The sequence below is a fragment of the Sebastes fasciatus genome, chromosome 13 (assembly GCF_043250625.1).
Source record: "Sebastes fasciatus isolate fSebFas1 chromosome 13, fSebFas1.pri, whole genome shotgun sequence".
NCBI lineage: Eukaryota > Metazoa > Chordata > Actinopteri > Perciformes > Sebastidae > Sebastes > Sebastes fasciatus.
Genome location: NC_133807.1, coordinates 33,215,776 through 33,240,939, shown reverse-complemented (window position 1 = coordinate 33,240,939; position 25,164 = coordinate 33,215,776). Strand labels below are relative to the sequence as shown.

The window sequence follows — 25,164 nt, the reverse complement described above, 5'->3', positions numbered from 1 at the left end:
TTAAACACAGCAGCTGAACAATAAACAGCATTTGTGTAGATACATGTTTTTTGTTTTTTTCTAATTGTCTAACCTGAGATTGAAGTCTTTACTTCTTTTAGTTTGCAGGAGTTTGGAGTGAAGTTAAACTATCAATATGCACAGAGTTCTGCAGGGACTGTGGATCGAGACAATAAATAGATGTTCAACTGTTCAACTTATCTACTGTTTTGTTTAGTCTTCTTCATTGTGATATACAAATATGTTTTATACATTATTGACAATTGCTGCATGAAATTAATGTTAATCAACATAATTTCCGTAAAATTATACAAAATGTTTTAGTAAAGAAAGCAGAAATTATGAATTATTTTGACTATTATCAGAGGAACATAATGTTGATGGATTATCACAGGCTGGTATGTGTCAAAGTTTAGTCAGAATATTGGTCTGAAACCACGGCAACAAATAATGACACCTGTCACCACAGATGATATAAATCTGAATAAAATACCCAAAATTCAATCAAAGTAGTCATTAATCTATTTTTTTGCAAAGATCATAGTAGGGAACCATCCATGTTATTTTGGGGCAAATTAGATTAAAGAAATCCATATTTATGATATAATGAAGTTTGAGCTGAACAAAAACCCCTCAGTGCCTGAACACTTGTAACATGAAGCCACCAGAGGAGGAGCCCTCAGACCACTAATGATTGAAAAGCTCTTCATCTAACAGGAAACAAAACAGAAATAACAGACTTCCTTTGTATTGAATGAAAAACATGACTGATGAACACTAAATCAACAGTAGAACATAATGAACCACATTCATTAAGGTGATATTTGTTTTTTTGTTTTAATTAAAATTGAATTAACAGTACTCACTTTATATTGTTAAACTGCTAAACTAATGTCAAAGTCTTCACACGATGCAGACTGAGCTGAATAATGAAAGACAACCAAAATGATATATAATGTGTTTGTGGACCTATTGCACAAATTCTACTGGGAGGAATGACTCCTGTACATTAAACATTCATTCTCCAGTTTCACCAAACAGGAACTGAGATCCATTCAGATCCAGTTCTACACTGAGAGGAGGAGTCAATGCAAAACTCAGAGGTCTTCCACCTCTACTTATCTGACTGCAGAGAGGAGGACAGAGGACAGTGGACACACAGTTTAACATGATGGACTATAGGACAGGACTGCTGCTTTTAACCATCTGCTGCTGGACAGGTCAACATTTACACTGATGTTGAGTTGATATAGTTTTTATTTGTTTAACTGACATAGTTCTGATTTGTGTATCAACTTAACACATGGGATGTATTTTTATATCTTGACAGGTGTTGATGGTCAGACTCTGACAGAATCTGAACCAGTGATTAAAAGACCTGGAGAATCCCACAGACTGACCTGTACAGCCTCTGGATTCACATTCAGCAGCTCTTATATGGCCTGGGTCAGACAGGCTCCTGGAAAAGGACTGGAGTGGATCGCTTATATCTATACTGACAGTAGCAACATCTACTACTCTCAGTCAGTTCAGGGCCGGTTCACCATCTCCAGAGACAACAACAGACAGCAGCTGTATCTGCAGATGAACAGTCTGAGGACTGAAGACTCTGCTGTGTATTATTGTGCTCGAGAGCCACAGTGACTGGAGTTGGTTGAACAGCTGTACAAAATCCTACAGGACTCATTCTGACTGGGCTGATAGACAACAACCATGAAGAGTTTTTTCATAACAATTAGCCTATATTTTTATTTTTATATAGAATTTTTTCACAACTTGTTTTGTATTAACAATAAATTAAGACCTTTCCCTGCATTATACATATTCCTGAAAACACATTAAAAACACAACAAAGATCAGTTGTTCATGAAAGGGCCAAAAACAGCATCTGGTTTCTGAAATTAAACTTCTACAAATATTTCATTAACGTAACAGCGTTAACCACCAGCAAAATACCTCCGCTAATTAAATCCATGCTCTACTTTATAACCGCGTGTTTATGTGAAAGCTAGAGACTAATACACCTATTTGGAAATTACCTCCGCCCAAGTGTATTTCACCAGTGTTTCTGACCGTGAGTTGACGCGACTTGGGTGTGTAACGCAACTATAGTATGTCATATCAGGTATATTACTCAGGGCCCAAGGAAGTTTCTTCCGCCAAGTGTATTTCACTGGTGGTTCTGACTGCGAGTAACCGACCTGTGTGTTTTTCCCTGTGAACCAGTGTATTTCACCAATGTTTGTGACCGTGAGTTGGGTGTGTAACGCAACTACAGTATGTCATGTAAGGTGTATTACTCAGGACCCAAGGAAGTTAAATCTGCCAAGTGTATTTCACCGGTGTTTTTGACCCTGAGTTAAGTGTGTATTGCAACTATGTCATGTCAGGTGTATTACTCAGGACCCGAGGAAGCACAGTGTTGAGTGTAAAATTGTTTGGATGAGCGGTTCTCCAGAACACCAATATTATACCAAATGCAAACAATAACAATAAATAATCATTTCAAAGTGATTTCAGTGAAATCATTTAATCAGCATGCAGAGTGGAAGAAGATTGAGATCAACTAACAGGTTGGATCTCCACTCTAAAGAGGACCCCCCCCCTCTCTCTCAGCACAGAGTGACAGAATCCAACATCCACAGAGTTCAGACTGTTGAACAGACGTCATCAACAAAACAACAATGTCCAGTCTTTCTCCATGCTGAGACTGGAAACTGACAGTCCCTCTTTCAACCCTCCAGAGGACAGTCTAGGACTGACTGAGTTTGACTCATTGACTCATACTGATCATGTGATAAAGCTTGTGCACTAGAAGGAACATCAAGAAAGAACAGAGGTGATTTGATTGGTCTGATCTGACATTAACACAACTACTGATGATGCTCTATTTGTCCAAATCAAACCACAGTTCCTATTTTCACCTGATCTAATGATGGAAACCATTGATCCATGTAGAAATGGGTCTACATATATTAAATGACCCTCTTTAGTTGCTTCATTGTGACTTTTATCAATATATTAAAACTCATATTTATCCACTAATTATAATAAAAGATCCAACTCTGATCAGCTGAGTCCTCCCTGAGAGGAGGAGTCAATGCAAAACTCAGATGTCTTCCACCTCTACTTATCTGACTGCAGAGAGGAGGACAGAGGACAGTGGACACACAGTTTAACATGATGGACTATAGGACAGGACTGCTGCTTTTAACCATCTGCTGCTGGACAGGTCAACATTTACACTGATGTTGAGTTGACATAGTTCTGATTTGTGTAACTGACATATTTCTCATGATGTTTTTTTATATCTTGACAGGTGTTGATGGTCAGACTCTGACAGAATCTGAACCAGTGATTAAAAAACCTGGAGAATCCCACAGACTGACCTGTACAGCCTCTGGATTCACACTCAGCAGCTACGGGATGCACTGGATCAGACAGGCTCCTGGAAAAGGACTGGAGTGGATCGCTTATAGTTATAGTACCAGCATCTACTACTCCCAGTCAGTCCAGGGGAGATTCACCATCTCCAGAGATGACTCCAGCAGTAAAGTCTATCTACAGATGAACAGTCTGAAGACCGAGGACACAGCAGTGTATTACTGTGCCCGACACACAGTGAGAGACGATAATAGGAGAGTCATACAAAAACTACTTCCTCTATTTACCACCACCACTGGGAACACTCTGTTATCTCAGCATCACTTTATTTTTGTAATACTGTTGATTAAATTCTCTGTATTAGTGTGGGGAAACTGGGTCCACATGTCTTAATAAGTACATGCATGAAGATCATTAAAAAAAAGTACATTTTGTTAACATTTTAAAACAGAAAGCTTCCATGTGATGTGCAGATTTTACACCAATTGTTTTCATGAAAAATAAATAAAAATCCATAAAATTCTGAAGCGATAAAACATATTATTTATTATTATTTATTATAATATTATCATTACATAATTATATATATAATAATATCATAATATTATTATTATTTGTAATATTTTCTTTTTTTTTTAATTAAACGTATTATTTATTACTTGTTTATTTAATATATTAATATATTTAGAAAGTTAACTGGTAACTTCAGTCCATCCTAAACTAGATACGTTTTTAAAGGTTGATTGTCTCAAAGAAACCTATAAATGATGTTTAACTCAAAGACACCAGGACTCTGATGGACTTCTAACCTTTAACCTAAATGACATCAATCACACCTGAGATGATCAGTCAGTCGGACTTTTATGGTTCTGACTAGTTTACAGATGTTTGAGTTCTTGTATGTTGATGCTGAGAGTAGATGCAAAATAACTAATTGATTCTTTTGATGCAAAGCATTATAGAAAGAATATATATATATATGTATATATATATATATATATATATATATATATATATATATATAAAGTAAAAGTATGCACTGTCCAGTAAAATGTACTTGAAGTAAAAGTGTATAAGTATTATCATCTAAATGTAGTTACAGTAGCCTCCAGTAAAAGTATTATCAGTTAAATGTAGTTAAAGTTCTGAAAGTAAAAGTATAGATGTGTCAGTAAAATGTTTCTTTAGTTTTTTGTCACATTTTTTATGTGATTTGTCCATAAAATGTGTTGACTGTTACAAAAAGTGACGAAGGAGAAGGAGAAGGAGAAGGAGAAGGAGAAGAAGAAGAAGAAGAAGAAGAAGAAGAAGAAGAAGAAGAAGAAGAAGAATTTAGTGTATATATGTAGAGGCGGACATCATCAGCGTAGAAGTTGAAGTGGGGGTCATGATGATGGATGATATTACAGAGGGGGAGCGTGTAGAGGATGAACAGGAGAGGACCAAGCACAAAGCCCTGAGGGACGCCTTGAGTAGCCGTGGTAAAGATGCAGTTAATGCTGATGAACTGGTGTCTGTCTGTGAGATATGAATGAAGCCAGGAGAGGGCAGTACAGGTGATGTTGAGAGAGGATTCAAGATGTTGATGAACTGACAGGGAGTGAGGAGACCTCAAGCATGATTTCTGCTTCTCTGAAGGAAATATGGGATCTTAATATAAAGCACTTTAGACTAATTCAACTGAAACATGTCAGATAAGCCTTAAACACAGAGGACAGATGAATGTAAAATGAACTTTCACATTCCAAACATCCGTCCATCCGTTAGCTACTAGCTTATTCAATCCCAGTTGACAGAGGACGAGAGGTGAGGTATATAGACAGGTCACCAGTCAATCATAGGACTCATTCACAGCCTTATCAAGTCTGATCTAGTCTTATCCTCCCTGTGAGGAGGAGTCAATGCAAAACTCAGATGTCTTCCACCTCTACTTATCTGACTGCAAAGAGGAGGACAGAGGACAGTGGACACACAGTTTAACATGATGGACTATAGGACAGGACTGCTGCTTTTAACCATCTGCTGCTGGACAGGTCAACATTTACACTGAACTTTTATTTGATATAGTTTCCATTTATGTAACTGACATATTTCTCATGATGTATTTTTATATCTTGACAGGTGTTGATGGTCAGACTCTGACAGAATCTGAACCAGTGATTAAAAGACCTGGAGAATCCCACAGACTGACCTGTACAGCCTCTGGACTTACCATTTCTGGCTACGGTATGAACTGGATCAGACAGGCTCCTGGAAAAGGACTGGAGTGGATCGCTTATGTTTATAGTACCAGCATCTACTACTCTCAGTCAGTCCAGGGGAGATTCACCATCTCCAGAGATGACTCCAGCAGTAAAGTCTATCTACAGATGAACAGTCTGAAGACCGAGGACACAGCAGTGTATTACTGTGCCAGAGACACACAGTGAGAGACGATAATAGGAGAGTCATACAAAAACTACTTCCTCTATTTACCACCACCACTGGGAACACTTTGTTGTCTCAGCATCACTTTATTTTTGTAATACTGTTGATTAAATTCTCTGTATTAGTGTGGTGAAACTGGGTCCACATGTCTTAATAAGTACATGCATGAAGATCATTAAAAAAACACAAGTTTTGTTAACATTTTAAAACAGAAAGCTTCCATGTGATTTGCAGATTTTACACCAATTTTGTTTTCATGAAAGATAAATAAAATGCACAAAATTCTGAAATTAAAACATTTTACAGCGGTAAAAAAGGAGCATTTATATATTTAGAAAGTTAACCGGTAACTTCAGTCCACCCTAAACTAGATACGTTTTTAAAAGTTGATTATCTCAAAGAAACCTATAAATAATGTTTTCCTCAAAGACACCAGGACTCTGATGGACTTCTAACCTTTAACCTAAATGACATCAATCACACCTGAGATGATCAGTCAGTCGGACTTTTATGGTTCTGACTAGTTTGCAGATGTTTGAATTCTTGTATGTTGATGCTGAGAGAAGATGAAAAAGAACTAATTGATTCTTTTGATGCAAAGCGATATAGAAAGAATATATATATAGTATTTAAAGTAAAAATATGCACTGTCCAGTAAAATGAACTGAAAGTAAAAGTGTGTAAGTATTATCATCTAAATGTATTTACAGTAGCCTCCAGTAAAAGTACTGTCAGTTAAATGTAGTTAAAGTACTGAAAGTAAAAGTATAGATGTGTCAGTAAAATGTTTCTTTAGTTTTTTGTCAAATTTTTTATGTGATTTGTCCATAAAATGTGTTGACTGTTACAAAAAGTGACTTATAAATGAACTATGAACTACCATAGTTTTCATGTATTTAAAGGAGTTAGTTTCAGTTCCTGAGCAGCTGTGTTCCTCTAGAGGCTCAGAGTTTCTTCAAACATCTGCAAACATCTGAAACCATAAAAGTCTTTTTTGCAAAAACCTGAAAACCAGCAGCATCAAACTGAAGTTTTTATACTATTTACAGAATAACAAGAAGAAGGAGATGGGGAACAAGAAGAAGAAGAAGAAAAACAACAACAACAAGAACAAGAACAAGAACAAGAACAAGGAGGAGGAGGAGGAGGATGAGAAGAAAAAGAAGAAGAAGAAGAAGAAGAAGAAGAAGAAGAAGAAGAATTTAGTGTATATATGTAGAGGTGGACATCATCAGTGTAGAAGTTGAAGTGGGGGTCATGATGATGGATTTAGTGTCTATGTAGATGTGGACATCATCAGCGTAGAAGTTGAAGTGGGGGTCATGATGACAGATGATATTACAGAGGGGGAGCGTGTAGAGGATGAACAGGAGAGGACCAAGCACAAAGCCCTGAGGGACGCCTTGAGTAGCCGTGGTAAAGATGCCGTTAATGCTGATGAACTGGTGTCTGTCTGTGAGATATGAATGAAGCCAGGAGAGGGCAGTACAGGTGATGTTGAGAGAGGATTCAAGATGTTGATGAACTGACAGGGAGTGAGGAGACCTCAAGCATGATTTCTGCTTCTCTGAAGGAAATATGGGATCTTAATATAAAGCACTTTAGACTAATTCAACTGAAACATGTCAGATAAGCCTTAAACACAGAGGACAGATGAATGTAAAATGAACTTTCACATGAGGTATATAGACAGGTCACCAGTCAATCACAGGACTCATTCACAGCCTTATCAAGCCTGATCTAGTCGTATCCTCCATGTGAGGAGGAGTCAATGCAAAACTCAGAGGTCTTCCACCTCTACTTATCTGACTACAGAGAGGAGGACAGAGGACAGTGGACACACAGTTTAACATGATGGACTATAGGACAGGACTGCTGCTTTTAACCATCTGCTGCTGGACAGGTCAATATTTACACTGAACTTTTAGTTGATGTTTTCTTTTTAGTTGTTAACTTGTTGCATGATACTTTTCTTTGCCATCTTGACAGGTGTTGATGGTCAGACTCTGACAGAATCTGAACCAGTGACTAAAAGACCTGGAGAATCCCACAGACTGACCTGTACAGCCTCTGGATTTTCACTCAGCAGCTACAATATGGTCTGGGTCAGACAGGCTCCTGGAAAAGGACTGGAGTGGATCGCTTGGAATGATAACGGTGGCAGCAGCAAATACTACTCTCAGTCAGTTCAGGGCCGGTTCACCATCTCCAGAGACAACAACAGACAGCAGCTGTATCTGCAGATGAACAGTCTGAGGACTGAAGACTCTGCTGTTTATTATTGTGCTCGAGAGCCACAGTGACTGGAGTTGGTTGAGCAGCTGTACAAAATCCTACAGGACTCATTCTGACTGTTCTGATAGACAACAACTACCTCATAGGTTTATCATCTTTGTTTGGGGTTCAAGGAAATTACTGCATGTGCTAATTTAAGAACAAAATACAGAATCAGGGGGCCAAGCTGCAGATTCTGACCGAGATACAATGTCGTATCTTTTCTGCGACAGTGCTGTTGAAGTGATGATGAAGGATGCTCCGAGGACACTGTTCTTGCTGGTAAAATAGAGTTTATTACAAACAAGCCACACATGTCATACGAACGTCTATAGCAGTCCGGAGGCCTCAGGTCGAATATGAAAGTCCTGCACTTCGGGTCCCTCGCACCCCCATATATCGGGTTCAGATCGTCCAATCCCTGAGCTAAGATATGAACTCATGCCTTAGGTATTCCCTACATGTTATCTTTCAGCCCCTGACCTTTGCCCTGCTTCTTTCACATATGTTTACAATTAGGGCCTCTCTGTCCGGTACCAGACCTGAAAATATACCACACAATGATTGCACTAAAACAATGGATGTGATAAGAAGAAAAGAATAAACCTGATATATAACCATTAACGGTGGCTGCTGCACCTCTCCAGACTGTACAATCACACACACCTCTAGCCCAACAGCTTTCAAATTACTGATCAGGTTTCACCACTTTGACTCGATATCTCACTATAAAGCAAAGAATCTCTGTCAGTCTGTCCCTCTGTGTTTTATTATCTCCAGAACCGTCCACCCAATCGATTTGGTGGGTGTATTGCTGGAAACCCGATGGCATGCAGTGTCGAATTTGGTACAATTTGCACACGTTAAACACGAGCGAATAGCTCATCATAATGAACGTCTTCACTTGAAGTAGTCCCAGAAACTGATAGGATACAGTTACACTGAACACTTTGTGAGAACCAGTAATGTTTGATTAGAAACACATTTCTAAACAGAGATGTGAATGTAAAAATCATATCACTAAATAGGCATATTCTTGCTTATTCCACAACAGAGCTGCATTAAACACAGCAGCTGAACATTAAACAGCATTTGTGTAGTTAAATGTTGTTTGTTTTTTCTAATTGTCTAACCTGAGATTGAAGTCTTTACTTCTTTTAGTTTGCAGGAGTTTGGAGTGAAGTTAAACTATTAATATGCACAGAGTTCTGCAGGGACTGTGGATCGAGACAATAAATAGATGTTCAACTGTTCAACTTATCTACTGTTTTGTTTAGTCTTCTTCATTGTGATATAAAAAATATGTTTTATATGTAATTGACAATTGCTGCATGAAATTAATGTTAATAAACCTAATTTCCATAAAATTATACAAAATGTTTTAGTAAAGAAATCAGAAATTATGAATTATTTTGACTATTATCAGAGGAACATAATGTTGATGGATTATCACAGGCTGGTATGTGTCAAAGTTTAGTCAGAATATTGGTTTGAAACCACGGCAACAAATAATGACACCTGTCACCACAGATGATATAAATTTGATTAAAACACCCAAAATGAAATCAAAGTAGTGGTCATTATATATTTTTTTTGCAAAGACCATATTAGGGAACCATCCATGTTATTTTGGGGCAAATTAGATTAAAGAAATCCATATTTGTGATATAATGAAGTTTGAGCTGAACAAAAAGCCCTCAGTGCCTGAACACTTGTAACATGAAGCCACCAGAGGAGGAGCCCTCAGACCACTAATGATTGAAAAGCTCTTCATCTAACAGGAAACAAAACAGAAATAACAGACTTCCTTTGACTGAAAAACATGACTGATGAACACTAAATCAACAGTAGAACATAATGAACCACATTCATTAAGGTGCTGTTTGGTGTTTTTTTTTATTAAAATTGAATTAACAATACTCACTTTATATTGTTAAACTGCTAAACTATTGTCAAAGTCTTCACACGATGCAGACTGAGCTGAATAATGAAAGACAACCAAAATGATATGTAATGTGTTTGTCGACCGTTTGCACAAATTCTACTGGGAGGAATGACTCCTGTACATTAAACATTCATTCTCCACTTTCACCAAACAGGAACTGAGATCCATTCAGATCCAGTTCTACACTGAGAGGAGGAGTCAATGCAAAACTCAGATGTCTTCCACCTCTACTTATCTGACTGCAGAGAGGAGGACAGAGGACAGTGGACACACAGTTTAACATGATGGACTATAGGACAGGACTGCTGCTTTTAACCATCTGCTGCTGGACAGGTCAACATTTACACTGATGTTGAGTTGACATAGTTTTTATTTGTGTAACTGACATATTTCTCATGATGTATTTTTATATCTTGACAGGTGTTGATGGTCAGACTCTGACAGAATCTGAACCAGTGATTAAAAGACCTGGAGAATCCCACAGACTGACCTGTACAGCCTCTGGATTCACATTCAGCAGCCACTGGATGCACTGGATCAGACAGGCTCCTGGAAAAGGACTGGAGTGGATCGCTGCTGCTGATACTGGCAGCGGCAAATACTACTCCCAGTCAGTTCAGGGCCGGTTCACCATCTCCAGAGACAACAACAGACAGCAGCTGTATCTGCAGATGAACAGTCTGAGGACTGAAGACTCTGCTGTTTATTATTGTGCTCGAGACCCACAGTGACTGGAGTTGGTTGAGCAGCTGTACAAAATCCTACAGGACTCATTCTGACTGGTCTGATAGACAACAAGGAGGAATACAATTTTTATTTTTTATTTTATCTTTTGTTTTTGTAGTTTTTATTAAAATCATGAAAACTGTCCCAGAGAAAGATCATTATTAACCAACAACAATTACTATATAAATAAAATAAATGTTTGATCACTTCCTCACAAAACAGCCGAAGACAAAAATAAAAGAAACACAACATGTAAACATGTCAGCCACATTAATGTAGATATTATTTGGCATCTAAAGTAGGTCACTATATGGGAGTGAATAATGTTGCAGTTCCTCTTATAAAATCACTAGGTGGCAGTCAGTGTCAAGTTTTTCTCTCCTCTGTCACTATAAGGAGACCAAGGTCTATTGAAAGAGGCTGGGACACAGGAGGACACGGGTCATGGGGTCTTTGGGGTCTTTGGGGTCTTGGGGTCTTTGGGGTCTTGGGGTCTAACACATGCGCAGTGTAACTGGAGCTGCGGTCGTTGTGATTGGTTTATTTCCTCGAGCGCAGACCAGATTTCTCTTTGCATGTGTTGCACCTCAAAGATATGAGGCGTGACCTCTCCTCTTTCCACCCTCCTTGAAGGAGACACTCATATCTGCTGTTCTCACTGACCAGAATTGATGTTGGTGAAGCAAACACCCTTTGTGAGTTTGCTTCACCACCACCCAATGTTCATTTAGGTGTAGATCACCATGTCAAACACATTTTAAGACTGAAGACTGAAGGAGCTGCTGGTTATTCTTGTGAGACGTTGTGGAGAAAGCTGAATGAATAACAGGGAAAAACTACGTCTTCCCTTTGGACATTTTTCCTTTCTTAGCAGTTATCCGCCTCACTGAGGTGACCGATCACTATTTAAATGAAAGTGCAGCTTGTTCTGTATAAATGTAACTACACACCACACATTCTGACTCTCTCTCTCACAAACAACGCACACATGTGGAAAACTGTCCGAACACGCTGAAAAACACTGAACAACGTCTTTGTTGTTGGTGTCTCAGTCTGTTTTGAACTCTCTCAGAGTCCTTCTTCTCTGACAGTTTTAGTCTTTCTGTATTAAAACTGTCTCTCCAACATCTCCGACTGTTAAAATGCAAATCCACACACTGACCACCCCCCCCCCCCATTCTGCCTGCACAATACATATATCCTTCTGAACAGCCTTTGCAGTTGCAGACTCAGACAAGCTCCCACCATGACAGTTGTACAAAGTGTCGTCCTCTTGGCTCTCATTTCAGGTGAGTGAAGTCGGCGTCCAGCGGAGGAGGACAGACGGAGCTTTGGATGTCTGCTGGCTCCCCTTCATCTAAACTCTGTGTCTCTTTCAGCGGCTCAAGGCCAGTCCCTCACCTCCTCAGAGCCTGTGGTCAGCAGAGCTGGACAAGCAGTCACTCTGTCCTGTAAAGTGGAAGGACTTGCTCTGAATTGGCTGCACTGGATTCGTCAGAAACCGGGGAGAGGACTGGAATGGATCGGACGCATTGATGACGGAACCGGCACAATATTTGCCCAAAGTCTCCAAGGCCAGTTTACCATCACCAAAGACACTTCCAGAAATCTAGTTTACTTACAGGTGAAGAGTCTGAGACAAGAAGACTCTGCAGTTTATTATTGTGCACGAGAGCCACAGTGACACAAGAGACTACAGAGCTGTACAAAAACTGAACAACACTGATGTCTCTATGGGAAGCACTGAAGCATGTCAGGGCTGTGAACACGTTTCCCTTTGAATGATGGCCATGAAACATCTCTGGCTAGTTTCAAGACTTCTTCAACACAGCATGATGTTCATTTAGTAGATTATGGACCCGTTTAGAGTCAGATAGACCATAAAGCACGGGATGCTTTAGGGCGGGGCTACCTTGTGATTGACAGGTCGCTACCACGGCTGGTTGCAAATAACCAAGATGGAGATGACCAAAAATCAAGGTGGTAACTTGAAAGGCATCTTCATCATTAAGACATTCATTATCATAATAATAATATGAAAGAATGATATAAATCATATTATATTCAAAAATAAGTAGTATACTTCAAGTTTATTATCAAGTAAACTGAAGTAAAGTTCAAGTATATTTTTCAAGGTTATTTTAAGTTTACTTTATGTCGGCTAATAAGTATATATAAATATACCAACGTTTTCTACCTCCTCGTTTCGGCTCGCTGAGGTTTGTTTTGGTTGACGGATACGGAACGGATATGACGTCACGTTACTCAGACTACAACAATAAAAGCGGTAACTTCCTTCTACCTCCACATAGACTCAGATGAAGCAAATATATCGATTCTGGCTATAAAGACTTGATATCATGCTGTCAGCTGCAGCAGAAGAAGAGAAGCTCCCATCACTTCAACACCAACCATGATGTCTGTAGCTCTGCTGCTGCTGCTGCTGCTGGCTGCTGGATCCTGTGAGTCTCACTGAGGCAGAGACACTGACAGTATGATCACAGCACACCGACTGTTCACCGTTATTACACTGATTCACTGTTCTTGTTTTTTTAACAGGTGTGAAGGGTGAACAGTTGACTCAGCCAGCCTCTGTGACTGTACAGCCAGGTCAACGTCTGACCATCACCTGTCAGGTCTCTTATTCTCTTAGCAGCGCCTACACAGCTTGGATCAGACAGCCTGCAGGGAAAGGACTGGAGTGGATTAGTGACGACGCAGACGTCAAAGATTCACTGAAGAACAAGTTCAGTGTCAATTTAGACTCTTCCAGCAACACAGTGACTCTAAACGGACAGAACGTGCAGCCTGAAGACTCTGCAGTGTATTACTGTGCCCGAAGACACACAGTGAGAGACGATAATAGGAGTCATACAAAAACTACTTCCTCTATTTACCACCACCACTGGGAACACTCTGTTATCTCAGCATCACTTTATTGTTGTAATACTGTTGATTAAATTCTCTGTATTAGTGTGGTGAACTGGGTCCACATGTCTTAATAAGCACATACATGAAGATCATTAAAAAAACATAACACATAAATACATAAAATCCACAAAATTCTGAAATCAACACATTTTACAGCGATAAAAAAGGAGCATTTATATATTTAGAAAGTTAACCGGTAACTTCAGTCCACCCTAAACTAGATACGTTTTTAAAAGTTGATTATCTCAAAGAAACCTATAAATAATGTTTTCCTCTCCGGGAACCATCACCTTAACGTGGTGGAGAGGTTTGTGTGTCCCTATGACCCTGAGGGCTGTGTTGTCTGGAGCCTCGTGCTCCTGGTAGGGTCTCCCATGGCAAATTGGTCTTAGGTGAGGGGCCGGACTAAGAATGGTTCACAAAAAACCCAATGACGACACGAGGCAGAGGAGGAGTTACCCGGCCCGGAGGAAGCCCGGGGCCCACGTCTGGAGCCAGGCCCAGACGGAGGGCCCGTCAACGAGCGTCTGGTGGCCGGGCTTGCCACGGAGCACGGCCGGGGATACCCCGAAAAAGGAACGTGGCACCCCCCTCCTCTCCATCCTGTGGGCTCACCACCTGCGGGAAGAACCGCTTGGGTCGGGTGCGCTGCCACACGGGTGGCAGTGAAGGCCAGGGACCTCGACGGACTGGACCCGGGCGGCAGAGGCTGGCTCTGGGGACGTGGAACGTCACCTCTCTGTGGGGGAAGGAGCCGGAGCTTGTGCGGGAGGTGGAGCGCTACCAGTTGGATCTGGTAGGGCTTACCTCTACGCACAGCCTCGGTTCTGGAACCGTACTCTTGGATAGGGGTTGGACTCTATTCTTCTCTGGAGTTGCCCATGGTGTGAGGCGCCGGGCGGGTGTGGGGATACTCACAAATCCCCGGCTGAGTGCCGCTACGTTGGAGTTTACCCCGGTGGACGAGAGGGTCGCCTCCCTACGCCTTCGGGTTATGGGGGGGAAAACTCTGACTGTTGTTTGTGCGTATGCACCAAACAGCAGTTCGGAGTATTCGGCCTTCTTGGAGACCCTGAATGGAGTCCTGTATGGGGCTCCAGTAGGGGACTCCATAGTTCTCCTGGGAGACTTCAACGCGCACGTGGGCAACGATGGAGACACCTGGAGTGGCGTGATTGGGAGGAACGGCCTCCCTGATCTAAACCCGAGTGGTCGTTTGTTGTTGGACTTCTGTGCTAGTCATGGATTGTCCATAACGAACACCATGTTCGAACATAAGGATGCTCATAAGTGTACGTGGTACCAGAGCACCCTAGGCCGAAGGTCGATGATCGATTTTGTAATCGTATCATCTGATCTGAGGCCGCATGTTTTGGACACTCGGGTGAAGAGAGGGGCGGAGCTGTCAACTGATCACCATCTGGTGGTGAGTTGGGTCAGAGGGTGGGGGAAGACTCTGGACAGACCTGGTAAGCCCAAACGCGTAGTGAGGGTGAACTGGGAACGTCTGGAGGAGGCCCCTGTCCGAGAGATCTTCAACTCACACCTCCGGCGGAGCTTTTCTGGCATCCCTGTGGAGGTTGGGGGCATTGAACCCGAGTGGACGATGTTCAAAGCTTCCATTGCTGAAGCTGCGGCGGTGAGCTGTGGTTTTAAGGTCTTAGGTGCCTCAAGGGGCGGCAACCCTCGAACACCGTGGTGGACACCGGTGGTCAGGGAAGCCGTCCGACTGAAGAAGGAGGCCTTCCGGGATATGTTATCTCGGAGGTCTCCGGAGGCAGTTGCAGGGTACCGACGGGCCCGAAGAGCAGCAGCCACTGCCGTGACGGAGGCAAAGCAGCGGGTGTGGGAGGAGTTCGGAGCAGCCATGGAGAAGGACTTTCGGTCGGCACCAAAGTGCTTCTGGAAAACCATCCGGCACCTTAGGAGGGGGAAACGGGGAACCATCCAAGCTGTGTACAGTAAGGATGGGACACTGTTGACCTCAACTGAGGAGGTAATCGGGCGGTGGAAGGAGCACTTTGAGGAACTTCTGAATCCGACCAATACGCCCTCTATGGTAGAGGCAGAGCTGGAAGCTGATGGGGGACCATCATCAATTACCCTGGTGGAAGTCACTGAGGTAGTCAAACAACTCCACAGTGGCAAAGCCCCGGGGGTTGATGAGATCCGCCCAGAAATGCTGAAGGCTCTGGGTAGGGAGGGGCTGTCTTGGATGACACGTCTCTTCAACACCGCGTGGAAGTCGGTGACAGTGCCTAAGGAGTGGCAGACCGGGGTGGTGGTTCCCCTTTTCAAAAAGGGGGACCAGACAGTGTGTGCCAATTACAGGGGTATCACACTGCTCAGCCTCCCTGGTAAAGTCTACTCCAAGGTGCTGGAAAGGAGGGTTCGGCCGATAGTCGAACCTCAGATCGAAGAGGAACAATGCGGATTCCGTCCTGGCCGTGGAACAACGGACCAGCTTTTCACTCTCGCAAGGATCCTGGAGGGGGCCTGGGAGTATGCCCATCCAGTCTACATGTGTTTTGTGGACTTGGAGAAGGCATATGACCGGGTCCCCCGGGAGATACTGTGGGGGGTGCTGCGGGAGTATGGGGTGAGGGGGGCACTTCTCAGGGCCATCCAATCCCTGTACGCCCAAAGCGAGAGCTGTGTTCGGATCCTCGGCAATAAGTCGGACTCGTTTCCGGTGGGGGTTGGCCTCCGCCAGGGCTGCGCTTTGTCACCAATCCTGTTCGTGATATTCATGGACAGGATATCGAGGCGTAGTCGGGTGGAGGAGGGTTTGCAGATCGGTGTGCTGAGGATCTCATCGCTGCTTTTTGCAGATGATGTGGTCCTGTTGGCATCATCGGTCTGCGACCTCCAGCACTCACTGGATCGGTTCGCAGCCGAGTGTGACGCAGTCGGGATGAGAATCAGCACCTCTAAATCTGAGGCCATGGTTCTCAGCAGGAAACCGGTGGTTTGCCTACTCCGGGTAGGGAATGAGTCCTTACCCCAAGTGAAGGAGTTTAAGTATCTCGGGGTCTTGTTCGCGAGTGAGGGGACGATGGAACGTGAGATTGGTCGGAGAATCGGAGCAGCAGGGGCGGTATTGCATTCGCTTTACCGCACCGTTGTGACGAAAAGAGAGCTGAGCCGGAAGGCAAAGCTCTCGATCTACCGTTCAATCTTCGTTCCTACTCTCACCTATGGTCATGAGGGTTGGGTCATGACCGAAAGAACGAGGTCGCGGGTGCAAGCGGCCGAAATGGGTTTCCTCAGGAGGGTGGCTGGCGTCTCCCTTAGAGATAGGGTAAGAAGCTCAGTCATCCGTGAGGGACTCGGAGTAGAGTCCTTGCTCCTTTGCGTCGAAAGGAGCCAGTTGAGGTGGTTCGGGCATCTAGCACGGATGCCTCCTGGGCGCCTCCCTTGGGAGGTGTTCCAGGCACGACCAGCTGGGAGGAGACCACGGGGAAGACCCAGGACTAGATGGAGAGATTATATCTCTACTCTGGCCTCGGAACGCCTCGGGATCCCCCAGTCAGAGCTGGTTAATGTGGCCCGGGAAAGGGAAGTTTGGGGTCCCCTGCTGGAGCTGTTGCCCCCGCGACCCGATCCCGGATAAGCGGTTGAAGATGGATGGATGGATGGATGAAAGACACCAGGACTCTGATGGACTTCTAATAGCTGAATCGTGTATCGGTGACAATGGGTCTGATCTATTCAATTTAGTTCTATGTTTATATACTGTATACATTATAGACTGGAATTTTAATTCCTATTTAAGTTTTGACCAATTTCTTGCTGTATTAAAAAAGGTTTACACTTGAATTTTAATTCCTGTTAATTTTGAAGATTTTTACCAAATTATTGGTGTACAATTTATTACTCTAATAATAAATATAAATTCTGTTAATTTTGAAGATTATTTTTACCAAGTTGTTGGTGTATGATTTATTATTTAAATATAAAATACAAATTCTGTTAATTTTTAAAATTTTTACCAAGTTATGGGGTATGATTTATTATTTTAATAATACAAAATTTGGAGATTTTTTTAGCAAGTTGCTGGTGTACAATTGTTTATTTTAATAATAAATACAAATACTGTACAATTTGAAGATTTTTTTATCAAATTGCTGGTATAGGATTTATTATTTTTATAATAAATAAACATTCTATTAATTTTTGAGATTGTTTTTACCAAGTTGCTTGTGTACCATTTATTATTTGAATTATACAAATCCAAAAATCCAAAACTGAGGGACAAATAAAATAAAGTTACCAGACAAATCAGCTTCAGTCCTTCTAGTGAGGAGGAGTCAATGCAAAACTCAGATGTCTTCCACCTCTACTTATCTGACTGCAGAGAGGAGGACAGAGGACAGTGGACACACAGTTTAACATGATGGACTATAGGACAGGACTGCTGCTTTTAACCATCTGCTGCTGGACAGGTCAACATTTACACTGATGTTGAGTTGACATAGTTTTTATTTGTGTAACTGACATATTTCTCATGATGTATTTTTATATCTTGACAGGTGTTGATGGTCAGACTCTGACAGAATCTGAACCAGTGATTAAAAGACCTGGAGAATCCCACAGACTGACCTGTACAACCTCTGGATTCACATTCAGCAGCTACTATATGAACTGGATCAGACAGGCTCCTGGAAAAGGACTGGAGTGGATCGCTTATATCTATAGTGGTGGTGGCAGCAAATACTACTCTCAGTCAGTTCAGGGTCGGTTCACCATCTCCAGAGACAACAACAGACAGCAGGTGTATCTGCAGATGAACAGTCTGAGGACTGAAGACTCTGCTGTGTATTACTGTGCCAGAGAGCCACAACAACACAAACCATCAGTAGACCTGAACAAAAACCCCTCAGTGCCTGAACACTTGTAACATGAAGCCACCAGAGGAGGAGCCCTCAGACCACTAATGATTTCAACACCAGCTCACTGTCACACTGAAGACAGAAACAGACGTATTTAGCAATCAGTAAATCAATCAGCCTGGTGTGTCTTCTTTGTCTGCCTCCCAATATTTATGTGAATTAATGACAGCATTATTTCAGCTCACGACTGCATTTTAAAAAGCTCTTCATCTAACATGAAACAAAACAGAAATAACAGAATTTCTTTGTATTGACTGAAAAACATCATCAACTCTTCCTTTCAGTTCTGGTTCAGTCCCCCAATCACTCAAACTGGCTGCCGTCACCCCCATCCTCAAAAAACCTGGACTCAACCCTGATGTCATGACTAATTTCCGTCCCATCTCCAATCTCCTCTTTCTGTCTAAAATACTGGAACGTGCTGTCGCCTCACAACTGAAAACCCACCTCATCTCCAATGACCTGTACGAACCATTTCAATCCGGTTTCTGCTCAAAACACAGAACAGAAAAAAGTTCTCCTCAAAGTCACCAACGACCTCCTCCTCTCCTCAGACTCTGGTCACCTCAACATCCTCATCCTCCTCGACCTCACTGCAGCTTTCGACACCATCAACCACACCATTCTTCTCTCCCGCCTTGAATCCTCCCTCAACATCACCGGCACTGCCCTCTCCTGGCTAAAGTCATATCTCACAAACCGACAACAATTCATCAACAACTGCACCTCCTCCCCCGCTCCTCTGTCCCAAGGCGTCCCCCAGGGTTCGGTGCTCGGTCCCGTTCTGTTCATCCTCTACCTGCTTCCCTTTGGTCACATCATACGCCGCCTTGGCCTCCACTTCCACCACTACGCCGACGACATCCAGCTCTACATTTCCACTAATTCCATCACCACCGCTACACACTCCACTCTGTCCAACTGACTCACTGAAATTAAATCATGGATGCAAATCAACTTTCTCAAACTCCACTGTGACAAATCAGACATGATCATCATCGGTCCCAAATCACTCACCAGAACCGCTCACAACTTCTGCTTCACCATCAACAACTCCACTCTGTCTCCGTCCCCTCACATCCGCATCCTTGGAGTCATTTTCGACAGCCAACTCTGCTTCGAACACCACGTCAACCACATCACCAGGACGGCCTTTTTCCACCTCAAAAACATAGCTCGTCTCCACCCATCACTCTCCTTCTCTGCTGCCGAAACTCTGATCCACGTCTTCATCACATCCAGAATCGACCATTGCAACAGCATTCTTTACAGCTCGACATCCAAAGTCCTCAATAAACTCCAGTATATTCAGAACTCTGCTGCCCGTCTGCTCACCCATTCCCAGTCCCATGATCACATCACCCCTGTCCTCCAGAACCTCCACTGGCTCCCTGTCCCACAACGCATCCAGTTCAAACTCCTTCTCCTCACTCACAAAGCCCTCCATAACCACCCTCCTACCTCACAGATCTGCTCCACCATCACACTCCTTCCTGTTCCCTCTGCTCCTCTGATGCCAACCTCTTGTCCACATCACTCAGAACCAAGCACCGGACCTGGGACGACAGAGTATCTGCCGTAGCAGCCCCTAACTCACTCCCCAAACACATCAGAGACTGCACCAACCGGTCCACATTCAAATCACTAATCAAAACTCACCTTTTTAGAACTGCTTTTAATGTGTGATTAATATTGTGTGTTTTATATTTTTTTTATGATGTCCTTGTTTTATGATCATTTTATCTGTGTAAAGTGTCTTTGTGTTTCCAGAAAAGCGCTATATAAATAAAATGTATTATTATGACTGATGAACACTAAATCAATATTAGAACATAATGAACCACATTCATTAAGGTGCTATTTGGTGTTTGTTTGTTTTTGTTATTAAAATTGAATTAACAATACTCACTTTATATTGTTAAACTGCTAAACTATTGTCAAAGTCTTCACACGATGCAGACTCAGCTGAATAATGAAAGACAACCAAAATGATATATAATGTGTTTGTCGACCTATTGCACAAATTCTACTGGGAGGAATGACTCCTGTACATTAAACATTCATTCTCCAGTTTCACCAAACAGGAACTGAGATCCATTCAGATCCAGTTCTACACTGAGAGGAGGAGTCAATGCAAACTCAGATGTCTTCCACCTCTACTTATCCGACTGCTGAGAGGAGGACAGAGGACAGTGGACACACAGTTTAACATGATGGACTATAGGACAGGACTGCTGCTTTTAACCATCTGCTGCTGGACAGGTCAACATTTACACTGATGTCGACATAACACAGTTCTGATTTGTGTAACTGACTTATTTCTCATGATGTATTTTTATATCTTGACAGGTGTTGATGGTCAGACTCTGACAGAATCTGAACCAGTGATTAAAAGACCTGGAGAATCCCACAGACTGACCTGTACAGCCTCTGGATTCACACTCAGCAGCTACCAGATGAGCTGGATCAGACAGGCTCCTGGAAAAGGACTGGAGTGGATCGCTTATAGTTATAGTACCAGCATCTATTACTCTCAATCAGTTCAGGGGAGATTCCCCATCTCCAGAGATGACTCCAGCAGTAAACTTTATCTACAGATGAACAGTCTGAAGACCGAGGACACAGCAGTGTATTACTGTGCCAGAGACACACAGTGAGAGACGATAATAGGAGAGTCATACAAAAACTACTTCCTCTATTTACCACCACCACTGGGAACACTCTGTTATCTCAGCATCACTTTATTTTGTAATACTGTTGATTAAATTCTCTGTATTAGTGTGGTGAAACTGGGTCCACATGTCTTAATAAGCACATGCATGAAGATCATTAAAAAAAACATAAAACGTAAATACATAAAATCCACAAAGTTCTGAAATTAACACATTTTACAGCGACAAAAAAGGAGCATTTATATATTTAGAAAGTTAACTGGTAACTTCAATCCACCCTAAACTAGATACGTTTTTAAAAGTTGATTATGTCAAAGAAACCTATGAATATTGTTTTCCTCAAAGACACCAGGGCTCTGATGGACTTCTAACCTTTAACCTAAATGACATCAATCACACCTGAGATGATCAGTCAGTCGGACTTTTATGGTTGTGACTAGTTTACAGATGTTTGAGTTCTTGTATGTTGATGCTGAGAGAAGATGAAAAATAACTAATTGATTCTTTTGATGCAAAGCGATATAGAAAGAATATATATATATATATATATATACATACATATATATATATATATATATAGTAATTAAAGTATAAGTATGCACTGTGGAGTAAAATGTACTTAAGTAAAAATGCGTAAGTATTATCATCTAAATGTAGTTACAGTAGCCTCCAGTAAAAGTATTATCAGCTAAATGTAGTTAAAGTTCTGAAAGTAAAAGTATAGATGTGTCAGTAAAATGTTTCTTTAGTTTTTTGTCACATTTTTTATGTGAATTGTTCATAAAATGTGTTGACTTTTACAAAGAGTGACTTATAAATGAACTATGAACTACCATAGTTTTCATGTATTTGAAGGAGTTAGTTTCAGTTCCTGAGCAGCTGTTTTCCTCTAGAGGCTCAGAGTTTCTTCAAACATCTGAAACCATTAAAAGTCTTTTATGCAAAAATATGAAAACCAGCAACGTCACACTGAAGTTTTTATACTATTTACAGAATAATAATAAGAAAAAGAAAAAGAAACAGAAAAAGAAAAAGAAGAAGAAGTAGACGAAGGAGAAGAAGAAGAAGAAGAAGAAGAAGAAAGAGAAGGAGAAGGAGAAGGAGAAGGAGAAGGAGAAGTAGACGAAGAAGAAGAAAAAGATGAAGAAGAAGGAGAAGGAGAAGGAGAAGGTGAAGGAGGAGGAGGAGGAGGAGGAGAAGAAGAAGAAGAAGAAGAAGTAGACGAAGAAGAAGAAAAAGATGAAGAAGAAGGAGAAGGAGAAGGTGAAGGAGGAGGAGGAGGAGGAGGAGGAGAAGAAGAAGAAGAAGAAGAAGGAGAAGGAGAAGGAGGAGGAGGAGGAGGAGGAGGAGAAGAAGAAGAAGAAGAAGAAGGAGAAGGAGAAGGAGAAGGAGAAGGAAGAGGAGGAGGAGGATGAGGAGGAGGAGGAAGAGGAGGAGGAGTAGAAGAAGAAGAAGAAGAAGAAGAAGAACAGGGAAAAGGAGAAGGAGAAGGAGAAGGAGAAGAAGAAGGGGGAGGAGGAGGAGGAGCAGAAGAAGAATAAGAAGATGAAGAAGAAGAAGAAGAAGAAGAAGAAGAAAAAGAAGACGACGAAGACGAAGAAGAAGAAGAAGAAGAAGAAGAAGGAGAAGGAGAAGGAGGAGGAGGAAGAGTAGAAGAAGGAGAAGAAGAAGGAGAAGAAGAAGCAGAAGGAGAAGGAGGAGAATAGAAGAAGAAGAAGAAGAAGTAGAATAAGAAGAAAAGGAAGAAGAAGAAGAAGAATTTAGTGTATATACTGTATGTAGAGGTGGACATCATCAGCGTATCATTTCGCATGAGCATGATTTCTGCTTCTCTGAAGGAAATATGGGATCTTAATAAAAAGCACTTTAGACTAATTCAGCTGAAACATGTCAGATAAGCCTTAAACACAGAGGACAGATGAATGTTAAATTAACTTTCACATTCCAAACATCCATCCATCCGTTAGCTACTATCTTATTCAATCCCAGGTGACAGAGGACGAGAGGTGAGGTATATAGACAGGTCACCAGTCAATCACAGGACTCATTCACAGCCTTATCAAGTCTGATCTAGTCGTATCCTCCCTGTGAGGAGGAGTCAATGCAAAACTCAGATGTCTTCCACCTCAACTTATCTGACTGCAGAGAGGAGGACAGAGGACAGTGGACACACAGTTTAACATGATGGACTATAGGACAGGACTGCTGCTTTTAACCATCTGCTGCTGGACAGGTCAACATTTACGCTGAACTTTGTCTCGCATATTTTCATTTGTCCTACAAACATAACGCATGACATGCATATGTTTTTGTCTTGACAGGTGTTGATGGTCAGACTCTGACAGAATCTGAACCAGTGATTAAAAGACCTGGAGAATCCCACAGACTGACCTGTACAGCCTCTGGATTTTCAATCAGTGGCTCTTGGATGGCCTGGATCAGACAGGCTCCTGGAAAAGGACTGGAGTGGATCGCTGCTAGTTATGACAGTAGCAGCATCTACTACTCTCAGTCAGTTCAGGGCCGGTTCACCATCTCCAGAGACAATAACAGACAGCAGCTGTATCTGCAGATGAACAGTCTGAGGACTGAAGACTCTGCTGTGTATTACTGTGCCAGAGAGCCACAACAACACAAACCATCAGTAGACCTGAACAAAAACCCCTCAGTGCCTGAACACTTGTAACATGAAGCCACCAGAGGAGGAGCCCTCAGACCACTAATGATTTCAACACCAGCTAACTGTCACACTGAAGACAGAAACAGACCTAAAACCCCCCTGAGACCGCCCGCGATCCCAACTGACTTTACTGTCTTTCAGAGGATCTAGTAGGTTCAGTTTTAGAGTGAAGACACAGATATCAGATGAAACTAGAGAACCTGAAGAATTCATTGGTATCAACAGTTTCGGGAAGGAAATAAATAATGCTCCAAAGTTGGGCTAAATACAGACATGCCCACTTCATGATAATCACATGTAGTATAAATGTGATATTGTCTCCTATTTTAAGGAGACAGATGGTGTATTTGAATATTTCTGCATACTGGGGTCCCTAAACAGTCTTGAGTTACATAAATTGGGTATCACTGTAAAGCTGAGACTCTTGTGGATCCAATGAGCCCAACTGTATTCATGTGTGATGATGTTAGTCCCCATAGGAGACATTTCATTGTATTGAGACCATTTTCTTTTTTTTTAAACTTGACCTCACTGTATAAAATGACTTGTGGTGACCTCTAGGATAATCACAGCCTCATCAAACTTTACAGCCACAAACTAGAGACCTAGAACATTCAGAGGATGGATGACTTTCCTAGCTAGTTTGACAATAAGGGGGTTTCTGAGCAGTTTACACAACACAAGTGCTCGAAAGCCAATCGCCAAAACAAATGCAATTCTTTCAGAAATCTCTGAAAGGTCAAAAGTCCATGATCCCAAATCAAAGCATGGCTTTTTCTATGGTGTTCCTCAAGGTCTTGGTGTCTTAAGGTGGTATTTTGAAGGGATTATTGATCATTTTGATCAATTCTCAGGGTGGAGAGAGTCGCCGTGATGACGGATTTATTGTATATGTAGAGGTGGACATCATCAGCGTAGAAGTTGAAGTGGGGGTCATGATGACGGATGATATTACAGAGGGGGAGCGTGTATAGGATGAATAGGAGAGGACCGAACTTAAAATATTTAAAGTAAAAGTATACACTGTACAGTATAATATACTTAAAGTGCTTAAAGTAAAAGGATGCATTGTGCAGTAAAATATACTTAAAGTATTTAAAGTAAAATTATGCATAGTATAGTTAAGTATATTTGAAGTATTTAAAGTAAAAGTATGCATTGTGCAGTAAAATATATTTAAAGTGCTTAAAGTAAAAGTATGCATTGTGCATTAAAATGTGTCATGTATCACTC

General features: G+C 41.8%; 1 protein-coding gene and 1 gene segment (V, D, J or C); one reads left to right on the top strand and one right to left on the bottom strand.

The window, feature by feature from the left end:
- The window catches only part of cabp5b (calcium binding protein 5b), a 58,974-nt gene that overhangs the window by 21,884 nt on the left and 11,926 nt on the right, over nt 1–25,164 (bottom strand). The gene's annotated exons all lie outside the window — the stretch shown is intronic.
- LOC141781567 (immunoglobulin heavy variable 1-24-like) lies at nt 12,003–12,440 on the top strand. The segment is given in 2 exon segments: nt 12,003–12,045; nt 12,136–12,440. Coding segments are annotated over 2 exon segments (348 nt in total).